The sequence below is a fragment of the Zingiber officinale genome, chromosome 3B, assembly GCF_018446385.1.
Source record: "Zingiber officinale cultivar Zhangliang chromosome 3B, Zo_v1.1, whole genome shotgun sequence".
Lineage (NCBI taxonomy): Eukaryota > Viridiplantae > Streptophyta > Magnoliopsida > Zingiberales > Zingiberaceae > Zingiber > Zingiber officinale.
The window spans coordinates 129,036,683-129,051,567 of record NC_055991.1 but is presented as its reverse complement, the minus strand read 5'-3'; the positions used below and the strand labels follow the sequence as shown (position 1 = coordinate 129,051,567).

The 14,885-nt window shown below is 35.5% G+C and overlaps 1 protein-coding gene across 5 annotated transcripts; it reads right to left on the bottom strand.

Annotated features, from left to right (window-relative positions):
- Positions 1–474: 474 nt before the first annotated feature.
- LOC121967697 (protein transport protein SEC23-like) lies at positions 475–13,177 on the bottom strand. 5 transcript variants are annotated; one of them, XM_042518082.1, is made up of 14 exons: positions 13,027–13,177; positions 11,978–12,590; positions 11,678–11,893; positions 10,933–11,106; positions 9,789–9,950; positions 7,696–7,838; positions 7,440–7,515; positions 7,190–7,365; positions 7,018–7,099; positions 6,400–6,477; positions 4,474–4,635; positions 4,128–4,391; positions 1,861–1,965; positions 475–857 (listed from the first exon to the last, which is right to left on the bottom strand). In XM_042518082.1, exons 2-14 carry the CDS (start codon positions 12,485–12,487, stop codon positions 714–716), a joined length of 2,292 nt encoding a protein of 763 aa, XP_042374016.1. In that variant the 5' UTR covers positions 12,488–12,590; positions 13,027–13,177; the 3' UTR covers positions 475–713. The 5 variants fall into 5 exon arrangements, with proteins under 5 accessions (XP_042374016.1, XP_042374021.1, XP_042374020.1 ...); XM_042518087.1 differs by having other exon boundaries at positions 11,978–12,587; positions 13,027–13,164; XM_042518086.1 differs by having other exon boundaries at positions 12,925–13,136.
- Positions 13,178–14,885: the final 1,708 nt, after the last annotated feature.

Here is a 14,885-nt window from a genome sequence, read left to right as displayed (position 1 = left end):
TGAAAAGTGCCCTTTTAATTCGTAAAACCTCTAAAAGCTACTTGGACACATATATATATATAAAGGTGATAAATTTATGTAGCTAAAAAAAAAGGAGTGACATTTGAGGGCAATATCCCTTTAGGGAAAATAAAAGCAAGCAGCAGGAACAGTGACATTTTCGCTTGTCCTTCAGACAGAACTTCTATACTTTTTGTTTTCACTGGTTTTCTGTTTCATCTAAATTCTCCGGGATCATTCCCAACTACATGATTTACAATGTTTCCTGTTCAATCAAGGCGGCATATTGACCTGACCTTGACATATGAGAAGCAGTGTTGGGGGGCACCTTTCTTACATAGAGTCAAATGAACCTGGGGCTAAACTATACGACCAAGTAATGGGGGATGGTTAGAAATTGCAGAGATTGCTCGAGGTACATAAAAACCAATAAAACAAAAAGATGAGCTCTATCTGTTCAGCAGCCAGCAAAGATTAGAATATTGGAACTAAACAGGGTACTTGCCGTATCAAATTACATTTAAAAGACAAGTGTAAGATGGAAGGGAGCATAATATTGGGATACAAATCTTTACATGTAATTAACCAAATCAATAGGCAAACAAGACAGGCAATACACTCGAGCTTACTAGGAACTAACCATGTGACTTTTCCTACTGTACAATGAATCAGGCATGCAATTGAGACAATTTTAACGCTGCATACAGTCAACATTACTGAACTGCAAGTCGCTGAAGATGATCAAGGAAGACTTCAAGGCTAACATCATCTGTGAATAAGATATCTCCACCAGGTGGGGGAGGATTGTTGGAGTTGTATGTGACGGATGGGTTCAGTTTCACCAAAAGGAAACGAGCCTGAAATAATAAGGATTTATTCATCTAATCAGTCACCATCAGTTGGATAGCGTTAGAAGATATGCATTCATTCATTTAACTTTGATGACTTCCACAAATTCAGGCATTGTCAGTTCAAAGCTTGAAAATAGCACCAGAGTATTCTATGGACAATTCGGTGCACGAAGTTCCTGCCAATGCAACGTCCCGGGAAGGATCAGACTACATTGTATCTATTGTACACAACCTTACCGGGATTGCAAAAGGTTGTTTCTACAACCCTAAACCCTTGACAACAAGGTCATATGGCAGAAACTTTACTATTACGCCAAGGCTTCCTTTCTAAGATGCAACAAAAATAATTTAATGATCTAGAAACAAGTAATGAGATTGCAACTATTTCCTAGGAATTTAAGTTATGGTAGTTCTCAAGTAATGAGCTTGCTAATCCATCTAGTGGGATAAGGCTTGGTTGTTATTAGAATTCTCATGAATGCAATACACGGATTAAAATAAATTGACGTTATGAGTCTCTTTTGTCCAATATGTTGACAAATGTAAGATTTGTGGAGTATTAGAAATGGCATGCATGCTGTGCAACATACTACTAGTTTCATGAATTTTCTCAGCTGAAATCAATCATAATAGGTAGGAATCAGTATATGGTGGCATGGATCAACCAAAATTTGCAACTCATATCTCAGTTCTAGACAATGCATTTGGTCTTGGCTCATGAAGACACAACAAGGATAATCAGCAAAAAGAGGAGTTTTCCTTCACTGCAATCCAAATAAATAGTGAGATTTCTTCACCTCTATTCAATCATTGTTCAAAGTATAACCATCCTGCCCAAGCTGCTTTCCTTTAAAATATTAACTACTAAAGACAGTTCATGTCACTTGACATACTGTCAGATGATATGGACGTAATAAGTATTCCACATTTCCACAAAAGAAAGAAAACCATTTTATTTTGGATTTTAAATTTTCAATGATGCTGACTCTAGGAGAGAAAGGAAAGTAACCTGAGAGCCATGCTGGTCACAAACAACTAAACGAGGAACAGGAAATCGCTCTTTCATTATTGCATCTGCTTCCTCACGTGGAGCTTTAAGCAAATAAGCAAATGTCTGCACAAAATACGTGTCATTAAGATCAAACAAGCACAATCTGCGATCATCTAAATGAGGTTAGCATTAAATAAATAGAAAAAAATGAAAATTAACCCTGGTGGATAAAAGCACCATTTCATCAAGTCAATTGATGTTTATATTCAGCATTCACACAAAGCATGGCAGCATCCAGATTAATTATATAAAAGCAAGAACACACAAGAAGAAGCTGGAGAAGCAGGATAAATATCTAATAACTTTTATCTGTAATGCTACTACATAATGCAGAGGTGAGGTGCATAGATCATGACCATGATTTTGGTATTTACCAGAGATCAACCAAATATGATTTGCTGATTTGTAAATGGTAAAATAAAGACCAGTGCATACTGCCTTTTCTCCACATTCTAAAGCTTCTTAAAAGATTTTTTCCCTTTTACAGCCTCAAACTAGTAAATATTGCTTCATCTATTGTCTTATTTATGGACCATCCCCTATAATTTTGATTTGCCTGATAGCCAAATTCCATAATAAGGATATATCCATAATAGTTTCAATCGCGATGTTTGTGCACTTTAGTAGAAGCAGCATTCTTAATTTTTTTTCCCAATTTTTTTTTTTAAATTGTGAACATCCCATGAACCAATTGATACTCCCATCACATCAGTTACTAGTTGCATCAAGATGAATCAAAATAATTTGTTTTTACAAGCTCGAAGTGTATTCTATTGTTTGAAATTTCACAGCAAATGTTCCAAAACATGAGAAGTCCATTTGTTGCAAGTAAATGCTAATGGCTTGCATCTCTAACAATTATCCTTTTTTTCTAAAACAGATTTGACCTATGTATGTTTGCTGCTAACATAGTGATGATTTGTTTTTTTCACTCGGTCAGAATTTGTAACATAACAAATAGCTAGCTTAAGTCATGATTTGTTAAATCAATTACCAAATACCAAAGACTAAACCCAGCAAAAAGGAGGAAGAAAAATAAAAACAATGACAAGCAATAAGTTTGCCATATCGCAGATTACTACATGATAAATCCATGATCCTGTACGTGTATTAATACACTAACTCAAATCGAGATTGAAAGAATCAAGTAGTAGAGGCAGGCTAGTTAACTAACCATGAACTGGATGTCATTCAATCATCCTAGGAGTTTGGGTCTATTGGTGGATCCTTGAATGTTGAATCCATATATCCTCAGTTTTCTGTTGAAATTGTTATTTGTTCGACTACATGGAATGAGGATAGATGAGTGCATATAATGTTTGGATCTAAGGACCTAGTAGATGGAGCCTGCCAGTAAATCCATATCAGGAAAATGAGATGCAAGATAGTACTGTGGGCAACTCAATGTAGTGCATAAAGTTTGTGAATCCTTATACTTATAGATCATACAAGCAAGAGTGACAATGTAGTACATTAATCACATAATTAATTTTATATCTCGAAACAAATAAGAGGGACAAGCTTCAAAAAGGTAATCAGAGTAGGAAACCAAGAAATAATATGGACAACAATTAGTCAAGATAATTAGAATGTTCAAAACCTGCCAACTGCAGTTTGGGCAAAAATTGAGTAACCTAACTAGATTAAGATCCAACCAATACAGGGCTAATCACAGGTACACGAAATTAGCCTCATCACTAACCTTAGTTACAAAGAAGGGGAGCTTGGTACAACGGTAAAGTTGTTGCTTTGTGACCTAAAGGTCACGGGTTCGAATCCTGGAAGCAGCCTCATGCAAAAAGCAGGGTAAGGTTGTGTACAATGGATCCTTTCCCGGACCCCGCATGTCAGGAGCTTCATGCACCGGGACTAACCTTAGTTAAAAAGGAGCAACATCTTACTGGTGACAAACTGACAATGTTGCCAAAGCTTGCATTGTTTCACGTGATCAAGGAAAAAAGCTAAACCTTATACAATTCCTATGCTTTGTGAAGAAAGGATGAGATGTCAAATTATTGTATTCTAGAAATCACAGATCTCTAACAAGCAAATACACACCTGTTCAAGAAGTAATGGAAAAGGAAACAGGTATAGATCATCATTAGTTTTTCTAAAAGTAATTATTAATGAATAAAATTCTAAAAAGTATGTTTTTCATGCTGAATCCTAGAGGGTACAAGAAGGCAATCAAAACTAAATCTCAAGCAGCAGTAGCTATATATAACCTCATGTTCAGGTTGATTTTGGTAGCCAGAATTTCGCCATTGTGCAATGCTTGCTCCATGAAATACAACTACACTAAAATATGAATCCAGAAGAAGGATCCTGTCGGCAGCAATTGCAGTTACATCCAGAAGAACTGGTTCAGGGGAAGAATGAAAGGAGTAAGAAATCAGTGATGGTTGGATCATGACAACTGCATTTGCAACATTCTCTCGGTTGAGAATCATCCTGTAGTATGCTGTCTCATCAGGGCTATTGTTAAAGACCTGCATGAAACACCATTACTAGGAAAGAGTAATTAATTGCAAAAAAAATAACACAGCGCATTGCCTAAAGAAATGGTCTTGCCTGCACAAATTGTGAACGCCTCAAATGAAACATAAACTGAGGAAATATCGATAAACGTGGAGACAAACTAAAAGAGGAAGGGCTGTCTTTCTGGTAATCCCCAAACTTGGAACATAATCGGATCAGCGATCGATCAAGCCACCTTATTGGATCAAAATCATCCTTACAAAAACAAGAAGTAATACAAAGTTGTAGTAACAACCATCAAATGAAGAAAGCAAACCGATAAGGCAACCATAAAGTAGGGCACGGCCTTATGTTGTTTAATCTAAGCATTTGAAAATACTTAAGAGAATCAAGGTAGTGAAATTGGAAAAAGAAAACATATAAGAGAGTAACTAAAAAGGATATTTCATGAAAACAACAAATATAATATTGCTCTATATTTTTTTCTCAGATTAAAAGCTGAATGTTCCAACTTAGTAATAAAGTGACAATTACTAGAATATGATAGATATTATTCAATGGAAAAGGACCTATTACATCTAGGTACATAAGAGCTGAAAATAATACCTAATAGCTAAACAACCAAGGTGGGGACTAAACTAAATTTTTACACACCCTTCAAGGTAGAGCATAGATACCAAAATAAGCATCTAGCTTGCTAGAAAAATAAAGGACAAAATCCCATAATTTCAATGTAGGTCTACAAAGTACGCTGCTTCTACCTTTCCTTTTTTAACATATTCCCTTCTTAAAAAGAAATATCTTGCTCCCTTTCTAAAATAAAGATAATTAGATCAATAAATGTATTTCCTTTTTTCCTTTTTGAATCTTGTCTATTTTTCCAAAGCTGCCGAAGAGATTTTCAGCCATTCTTTTTTTTCCCAAATATGGGCCCTACTTGACGATGAGTGGCTGAACATAAGCTAGGGCTTGATTAAGGAGTTGGGCTTGGGGCACTTAGCATGTAATGGGCAATGGGGATTGCCGCAAGCAATCAACAATTAGGAAGATGCAAACTGTTGTGTGAGTTTAAATTTTTCACGCACTTTCTATGCAATAAGGCTGAAGATCCACAAGAAAGAAATTGTGATTTCCAAGCATTTGACCTATGAGATCATGCTGAATGGGAGACAAAGAAGGATCTATAGAAGATAGATCAGATATATGGCAGAAGCAACTTTAAGCAGTTGATGGATGGATGAGATGATTTCTGGTGATACCTGTGATGACATGAAGTGACAACTTCAATGAAATCTTAATTATAGGAGCTAAAGACCCATTTGTGTAATGATGGTGCATGAGCAGAACAAGGACCAATAGCCGTGAGGGAAAATTTTGTTGGTTCTTGTACTTTTCCACTGCTACAGCAAAGTTGTCCATTGTCAAGTTTGCTTGAATGTGCAAGCACACAGGGCAGAGGATGTAGAAGAAGTTAGGAAACAAAAGATCTTCATGACAGAGCATTGGTACTACTACCTTTCTCTTCTTAATCATAAAGTGGCAGCATGAACAGTTCAGCTGTTAGTATGAGCAGCTTGAGTGTCAGGGGATGAGGACAGAGATAGTGCATCTGAACTGCTCAAGGTCATTATCCAGGATGAGAATACTAAGATAATGTCACCTGAAGAGGACGTTTACAATAATGAAGGGGGGATATGATATTTGGAGTGTGACACTGTTCATGAAAGATTGAGTGGAATCTTTGCTTTAATTAGTTTACAATCCACATCACTGCCCTCAATGCATTTTTGCAGCCCATATGGTTTGATAATGTTTTATAGTATGATCTCTTTACTTAGCAAGTGCAAAACTGGCAATTCCTTAGCATAACCTAACTTTAATATATAAATTTCAACGATTCAATGGAGAAAGCTACCAAATAAATACAATGGGAGTGATAGGTATCATAATTTTAGGCAAAAGCTAACTTAAATTAAATTCATTATTAGTTGCTTAAATGCAATTAACTATGTAAAATACCTCTATTTCCATCTTAAGAGAAACTAAACGTGCCATGACTGCAGCAGCAGCTTCTTGATCAAAACCAGCAAGCAAATCCTACAGAAGATAGAGATGGTGGCTTAGCAATGTATTAAAACAGATACAGAACTTGTGTATAGAGAGAGAGAGAGAGGTTTGATATGTTGTGCACCTTGCTTGTGCGACGCTGCTACGCGACAAAGTGAGGCAAGGCGTCACTCAGGGAGCCCAAATGGCTTCTGGGTGCCCCACCTCACTCAGTCGTGCAGCTGCATCGCGCACGATCGGTCCGCAACATAACAAATATATATATATAGTTCTCCTTCGACAACCATTAACTTTAAGCCATTCAGTAAACAAGAGCTTGTGACCACGATTATTTGGGGTCAACTACTGGGTTGGATACATCGCTAGTAATATCAGAGATTTTAAGTCGACTTTAGTAACTTTAAGTAGAAATTTCTTTAGTCTCCCATGACACATCTTACCTTCAATAAGTTTCCTTTCAACAATGTCTAATCCATTTTCTCTTATTTATTGTTTATTGAATCTACAGCTAATCATTCTATAAACACAGTATCTTTTAATCATCATTGCTAGTAACCATGATTGGTTTACCTGCACATCAGCAGAACCAGTTACCCATCTTCTAGACAGAGTAGTCACTCGTAATCTCATTTGACCATCACTATGTTGATAACTGCAAAAATAATGTGTAACGAAATCAACATAGCCCCTGGTTGCCGGTAGTGAGACAATGAGAAAAAAAGAATCTAAGGATTGCCCATACTATGTCAAAAATTGGAAGTAGAATTGGTTGCTCGTATGTTGAGAGATTGATTCTGGACCATCTTTCCTGGCTATCTCAAATATCAGACATAATGATGTCTTTTTATCAAGTCCACACATCTTCCAAGCAGTTGTGTTCCCCTGACCAACAACCGTCTCTGCACAAAGAGGCCCTTTCTGGCAAAATCAAAGAACTACCATTAAATTAATAACTAAGCAATGATATAAAGGTAGCATTACAATCAACCCACTTTTTCAAGAGAAGCACAGGGACCTATGATACCCTGAACTTTTACATCCTTTGAGCAATTAACTTCGAACACACCGCTGTGAAAATGTTCCAGAAGGGACACCAAAAAAAAAAATCAGGAGTGATGTTAACTGAGATTATTTTATGAAGTGCATAAAATAAATTACTTCAAATTCACAAAAAGACGAAGAGGATGGGGTTATTAGGCAAAAATAAGACTACAATCATAAGATGCATTTTTCAGAGAGAAACCTTACTTGAATGCTAAACCAAGATCATAATCAGTTGACTGAAAAATTCGTCGAAGTGAATCCTTAAAAACAGAGTGTCCAAAACTCTCTGCTAGAACAACAATACCTCCTGTTCTCTCAACTACAACTTTAAGTTCTGCCACACCAACCTAAAAAGACACTTTGTGATTAACATAAAGATATAAAAATGGTCCACAATTCCAATATTTCACTATAAATAAGACTTTGGATGGCCAAGGTTGGCAAAGAAAACAAACAATATCTAAAGGAATACATTGCGTTAACACATCCATAGTTTCAAACACTACAATAAACCAATAGAAGTTTTAAGAGTATTAAACATTCAGGTCATGCGCATCTCAGTATGCACATACCTATTTATCCTGCCAATGTTTTTTGGTGTTAGTAAGATTACATAAATCATTATAAGAACAAAAGTTATTACATCTATTCACAAGGTCTATCCAACTTTTCATGTACTTATTTATATTGCCTACACATAATGCAACACAACAAAAAGTCAAAATGATAGATCATTTTTATCTCATATATTTGGCATGTCATACTGTATCGCCAAGTACATACCGCAATTACTGCCCATATTGACAGTGAAATCAGCATTCCTAGTCATACTTTCAACCTTGAATTGAGTTATTTAATAATATTATTCATGAATCAAGAGTTGAGTCTTTGGCGGCATGATTTTTCGTCTATTTAAATGTCAAGTAGGGGAAAAATAGAAATTTGGGATTCTATCTTACTCATTGCGGAGTTTGCTTACAATAGTTTTGTAAAACCTTCTACAAGTAAAAGTCCATTTAACAATGTCGTTCTGAGTCAAACTCTCTATAATGGTCAAACTCATTATCCGAACAATTTAGTTGTATTACCAACTATTTCCCTCTCTACCACTTTTCACCTTTGTGAATCAGTTGAGAGTTTTTTTAAGAATAATGCATGTCAATATTAGGATAATATTTATATTGTTGATTCACCACTTGAATTAAACATCACGCTTTGAATATATAGGATCTAGCATATTATCAAGGGACATTAAAACCTCCTTATTTAGTTATTTGTTAGTTGATTTATCTACAAGCAGTGCTCTGACCACTTAGCGGCAACTCTTCCTCCCGCATTATAGCAGACCCATATTAATGAGTGTGTTATGGATATGCAATGTGCTAGCTCCCCATATAAGTACTATACTTAGTCCACTAGAAATGAGTCTCAAGTACAAAAGACATGGATCACAGAAAAGAAACTACATCACATGACTCACATAACTTATTTGCTAAGATTTAACAAGATGAATCAAAATCATCTTATATAAAGACACCCTTAATCGTTCACTTCGTACTATGTGTGTCGCAAGACTTGACGGAACATCTTGCTCCCTTACTCAAGGAATAGACTTCTTCTAAGCGAAGAGGAATAACATAATTAGGTTTTAATAAGTCACGATTAAGTTTTTAATATGCCATTAGGCTTTTTATATGTTTTCTTATTTAAATTCTGTTATTTAATTTTTTTTAAATTTAAATTTAGTAGAATTTTGAGTAATTCAGTAGGATTTTCACAAAGATCTAATCATATTCCCAATCTGTAAAGGGATGAGGATGCATGTATTAAATTATCTTTCAATTTAATAATATTATTTCCCTCTTCATTCGTCAACAGTTGAGTTTTTGTTCATCCTACATCACCATCTTTGCTTGGACCAATAAATACCAACTTTACTACCTGATAGGCTGTAGTATTTTGTACCCTAGAAGTATGACTGACAAAAACAAGTCTCACTCTAAAACAAAAGGTCGTGAAAGGTCCAGTGAATTGAATATTAATGAGAGTCTGAGAGTGTACACTCTGAATGTTTAATCCCATTTAAACAAGATAAAAAAAATTAGAAAATTAAAAAATGGCTTAACATAAGTATCCAGTAAAAACATAAGAACGAGGCAGTATAAACAGTGGCTCATTAAGGCAAAAAGTAAAACACTGAACACTTTGACAACACTATTCAAGCTCAATATGACTCACATCAAATAATTAGGTGGAAACCAAAAGACACGGCTTTAAATAATTAGGTGAATACAGACCTGATCAAGTGCACAAGCAAACAAATCTAGCACATGGCCTTGGTGAACAAGTTGCTTTGAAAGGGCCTCATAGAATTTGACGGCTTTATTATAAAGTGCAGCAGCTCCTTTATCAAGATCTTTGTGAGAACGAATTGGTTCAGAAAGATTCTTTGATACAATCTGCAAGCATTATGATATTCTCAGGTTTACTCACAATCTTAAGGAAAAGAAAGGCAATTCATAAACAGCACAAAAAGGCAATATATCAGACATGTATATTACAAACTTGATATACTAAATTATTATCAATAAAATTATGCAAAATGTAATAGTTTACAATAAACTAATACACAATTGTACAGGAGTTATATCCCTTATGAAAGGCTGTCAAATAACAGTTTTACCTCTCAAAGGTTTACTCCTACATGAGCTTTGTTCACATCACACAGTCCTTGTACTGTTCCCAAAATATTAACACAAATAAAAAAAACATTAAAAGTCAAGATTTGACTTTTTGGGCAGAATTATAGATATGTTACACCAACATACACTCAAATCACAGGAACATGTGAGTTGTTATTTGTATGATTTGAAAGCTTATGTCATGCCAAATGGCATGGTCAAAATGTATCATTCTTGTAAATTATCAAAATTTTATACTAATTGAAGCAAGTAACAATCCCATGCCACTGCCTATGTCAATTGTGTTGATGAGTATGGTAATGTGTCAACATTGAACATGGTTTGGCGCACGTAAGATGAATTCAAGCAACATTTTTCTTTAGTTTGTTTCTCCAAAATTGTAACTTTATTGATCATCTAAGTGTCAATCTTATTTTTCAAGGTTAACAAGCTTTATCTCAACACCCATTGAACCATATCAAAGTGTTAGCATAGCACAGTGACAAATCTATATGTTCTAACCAGAAACTAAAACTTCGGTAGGTTTTTTATTTCCAACAAAAAAAACTCACCATATTGATCAAGACATTGAAACAGCAAAAACGATATCATGGACATGGTACAATTATAAGCAAAAAAATAGTTTGAAAAAAAATTGCACAAAACATCTAGATTGACAAAAGAAAAGTCTATAGACCTGCTACTCCCAAATTAGAAGATTATGAAAGTCTTGGTGCCAATTAGCATGAATAAGACTTACTGATCCTGATCCTTGGGTAGATGGGCCACCAACAAAAGCCATTATCCTTGCTCCTGAACCAGGAACACAGAGCCCCAACAAACTAGCTGCAATACTTAATGCAGTACTTGTACATCTTGATGCACGTTGGTCAGCTGGAACAGGCCAAGGGTCTCTTGGAAGCTCTTCAAGTACCTTCATCCAAATAGACCAAAAAATGTATGTCAACGTTATTGTTTATCTGCTAAAATATTAATCTAGCAATACATCAAATGAGGAAGGGAGGAAAATGTTATTTCCACAAAATAAACAAATCCAAAATTCCAGATCTCATAACTATGTATAGCATGTTATTGAAGGCATAGTCTTGCATATAGATCAACTGTTCACTGGACAAGGGATAAGATTCATGTAGCTTGACCCCAACTAATTGGGACCAAGATGGCTTCCTGTTATATCATTTTGACATGTTAAAATAAGGCTCCTACTTTCTAGAACAGTCTTAAAAAAAAACAGATTACCTGAAACTAAATATGTTTCAAATATTGTTAAAGATGCCAACAGTCAGGAAATTACCTATCTGAATCCTATTTATAAGTTAATACTTCAATAGGTAAAAAGAGGATGGCTATCGCAGTGAAATATATACAGCTGACTTGTCTTCTGTCCTCCAATATATGAATATGGCATATCCTTTTTTCATTTTAAAATCTTATAAGAAATGATAACAGATCTTAATAGAATATACTAGAATTAGAAACCTCACTGAATTCAAGACAAATTCGCATTCTGAGGCAGGCAAGAGGAATCTAGCAATACTCTCTGGTGAGAGGCCATCCCTAGGCCCTGCAATTACCCCCACATTGGGCCTTGGCCTCCCAGCAAAGAAACACATTTGCTCCAGGAGCTGCTCCTTAGTGATTTCCTTTGATCCCTTAAACACGTAAGATTTTGGCATATGTCCAAACCCTAATTCATGAACCTGCATACGATATAATTGAGTAGTTTATATGGACCATAGTTAGCTGAAAATCCAGATAGAAAGTCACCAGGTAGATGTAACAACCTGTACATAAGTTCCAAAAGTGATTAAACCAACAAGGGAATTCTCAGGCAAAAGCTCAATGGCCTGCGACAAGGCAGACTTCAAGAACATAATCTCCTCCTCTATCAGACATGTGTCAACAACAAAGAGGAACACTGAAGGCATTTTAGGGCCAGTATCTGGGGAGGATGCATACTCAATGGTTGTATACTGAGGAAAAAGCTCAGCAGGGAGGTTTTCCTCAGAAATTGACATATAATGCTGGGGAAAGTGATTCCGCTGAAAGCAAAATGGGCATACCCAAATCTTGGCAACATAGTCAACAACAGAGAAAGGGTTGAGTATGGAGCGACAGATCCGACACCTAAGAGGCGAGTAAGGCAACACTGGCGTATCAGGGATAGGTTTTAGAGGAGTGTACATAGCGGCAACTGGTATCACGCAGCTCAAAGCTTCCTGCTTTGTGCCCGGGAATGTGTTCCATGTCATCCGCACTCCATCCTGTGTCTCTAGGTCGACGAACTCCGACATTCTCAAGGGATTGTTAAATCGCTACAGCAGCTGGTACTACTCGACTGATAGTCCTAACTGGTTATCGTCCTTTGAGTGGATTGTTATTCGCGCAAAAGTGCTGCTGAACAACAGAAATAAGCATGAGAGATTAGTAACGATAACAACACCTGTCGAGGGTAAAAGAAACTAACGCCACTAAATGCTGATGCCTCTCAGAACATATCCATATAAAACAAGATGATCGAAATTTCAAGAGATCAGCAGACAGATATTCCACTAAACGGCCGAATTTAGTACGAGAAGAAATCCAGTTTGTATAATCAAAGATCATGTTATTGAATTCTCCTTAATTAGGAGCGACCAAGAAAGCTCAAAGCAAACTCCTTTGCGAAACCCATAATTCTTCAAAAAAAAAAAACATCTCCCGGGAAACAATATCGAGAGCAAGCTCATACATAAACTGGATCGGCAAAACCTAGAACACGCCAAAGAAACATACTGCTAAATTCCAATTCCTTGCAATAAGAGAAAACCCTAATTAGAGCTGAAACAAATACTGTGGCTGTTCTCGGCTTTCCGTCCCCCAGCGGAAGCGACAAGGAGACGATGAAATCGAATCGACCGAAGTGGCTTAGGGCAGCGAGCCTAGCGTCGCGTTTCTCTGCCGCGCGGCTGACTTAAAAAGACGGTTAAGACCCGCGAACCCAAATTCCCATTTGCCCTCAATGCGTTATTTCACTTAAGTTGAGATTAGCGCCAGATGTTTGAATCACGCACGTTTACGGTGGGACAGTAGGGAAATGGAGGAGAAAAATATATCTAGGGTGTGTTTGGTTTTTACCGTTTTCATTTTTATTTTTTGAAAAATGTACATTTTCTAAAAAATAGAAAATAATTTTTTGTCATTCTTTAAGAAAACGATAGCCAATTTTTTAGAAAACGCACGCGAAAAACACAAACCAAACACTATTTTTCAGAAAACGCACATTTTCCAAAAAATAAAAATGAAAAATGCGCGTACCAAACGTCCCCCTAGCTTTTCTAAATTATCATGCCATATTAAAAGTTATAAATCCACTCAGGGTGATTTGGGCTTTTTATTTTTATTTTTATTTTTTTTTGGCCCTCGCCAAAAATGAAAAAAACAGATTAAGGGGGGTGTTTAATTAAAATTTATTAATTAGAATGGTAATGAATTTAATTAGAGGGTGAATAAAATTCTGAATTGTATTATGGTGTTTAGCTCAAATTCTGAAATGAATATATTTCTAATTGATAATATTTATTTTGAATCAACATCAATAATGAAAATCAAATAAATTTTTAATTTTATCCTTATTAGTTTAATGTATTAAAAAAAATCTATTTTTTTAAATATCATAAATGTCATCTTTAAATTATGAAAAACAAAACATTTTAATTTTTTCATTGAGGCTAACCTCGTTGTTTAATCTCTTATTTTTAAAATTAAAATTAGCAACCTCTTCTCGCTCCAAAAATTTTATAGTCAATTGCCGCAATGAATCCATTACAAAAATTGCAATTAAAATATTTTCTGACAATCAGACTGAAATAAGGTATTCAAAAAGAACATGTCAGATGCAGGATGAAAACCAACTGAATATATGTAATGCCTGTATAAGTAAAAAATTATAGTAAGGTCAGATTTAAAAGTTTAATTATCTAATTGAAGAAATTAAGATATGTCAAGAGAAAATTTCTTGACCCACTTTAAGCTCAAAACTACCAATCTAGTCAAACAGCTTTAAATTGGAAATAAGACTTTTAATCTGATCTGGAGTAACCAAAGCTGAAGCCTTGATTCCTAAAGATGCACTGTGATAAGTACCCCCTTGAACAATAGCCATTACTGCTGGATTTTGAAGAGCATTTCCTTTCTTCTTCCCACTATATTTTCTGTGATCTATTTGTCTTCTGATTCTGTTAGCAGCGCTGTAAATAATGAAGCATTAGGTGGTGCACCCTCTCCAAGAAGTTGTAAATGCTCAGCCCTTGAAAGATATGTAATTATATGCTCCCAGGACTCTTGCACATAATTGTCATATTCAATGGCTATTGATATTATAGCCTATTAACAGAAAATAGCTTCTAAACTACTAACGTTAGTATAATCAAGACTTAAATTGATATTACCATAGCATACAGAGGATGGATTATAGGAAGATTCAAAACGTATAACTATACTGATTCAGATCTAAAGCTGAGTTATGGCTCTGCTATTACTTACTAAGTGCAGCCAAAACAGTATGGTTCTGAGTTATGATACTGCTGAAACTTAAACCAAAAAAAAAAACAATGAAATACATTAATAATCTATTTGATGACACAAAAGAAAGAGAAAGAGAAAGGGAAAGAAATTTTAAAAAAAAAAAAAACCTCCGTTGGGATGCCCTAA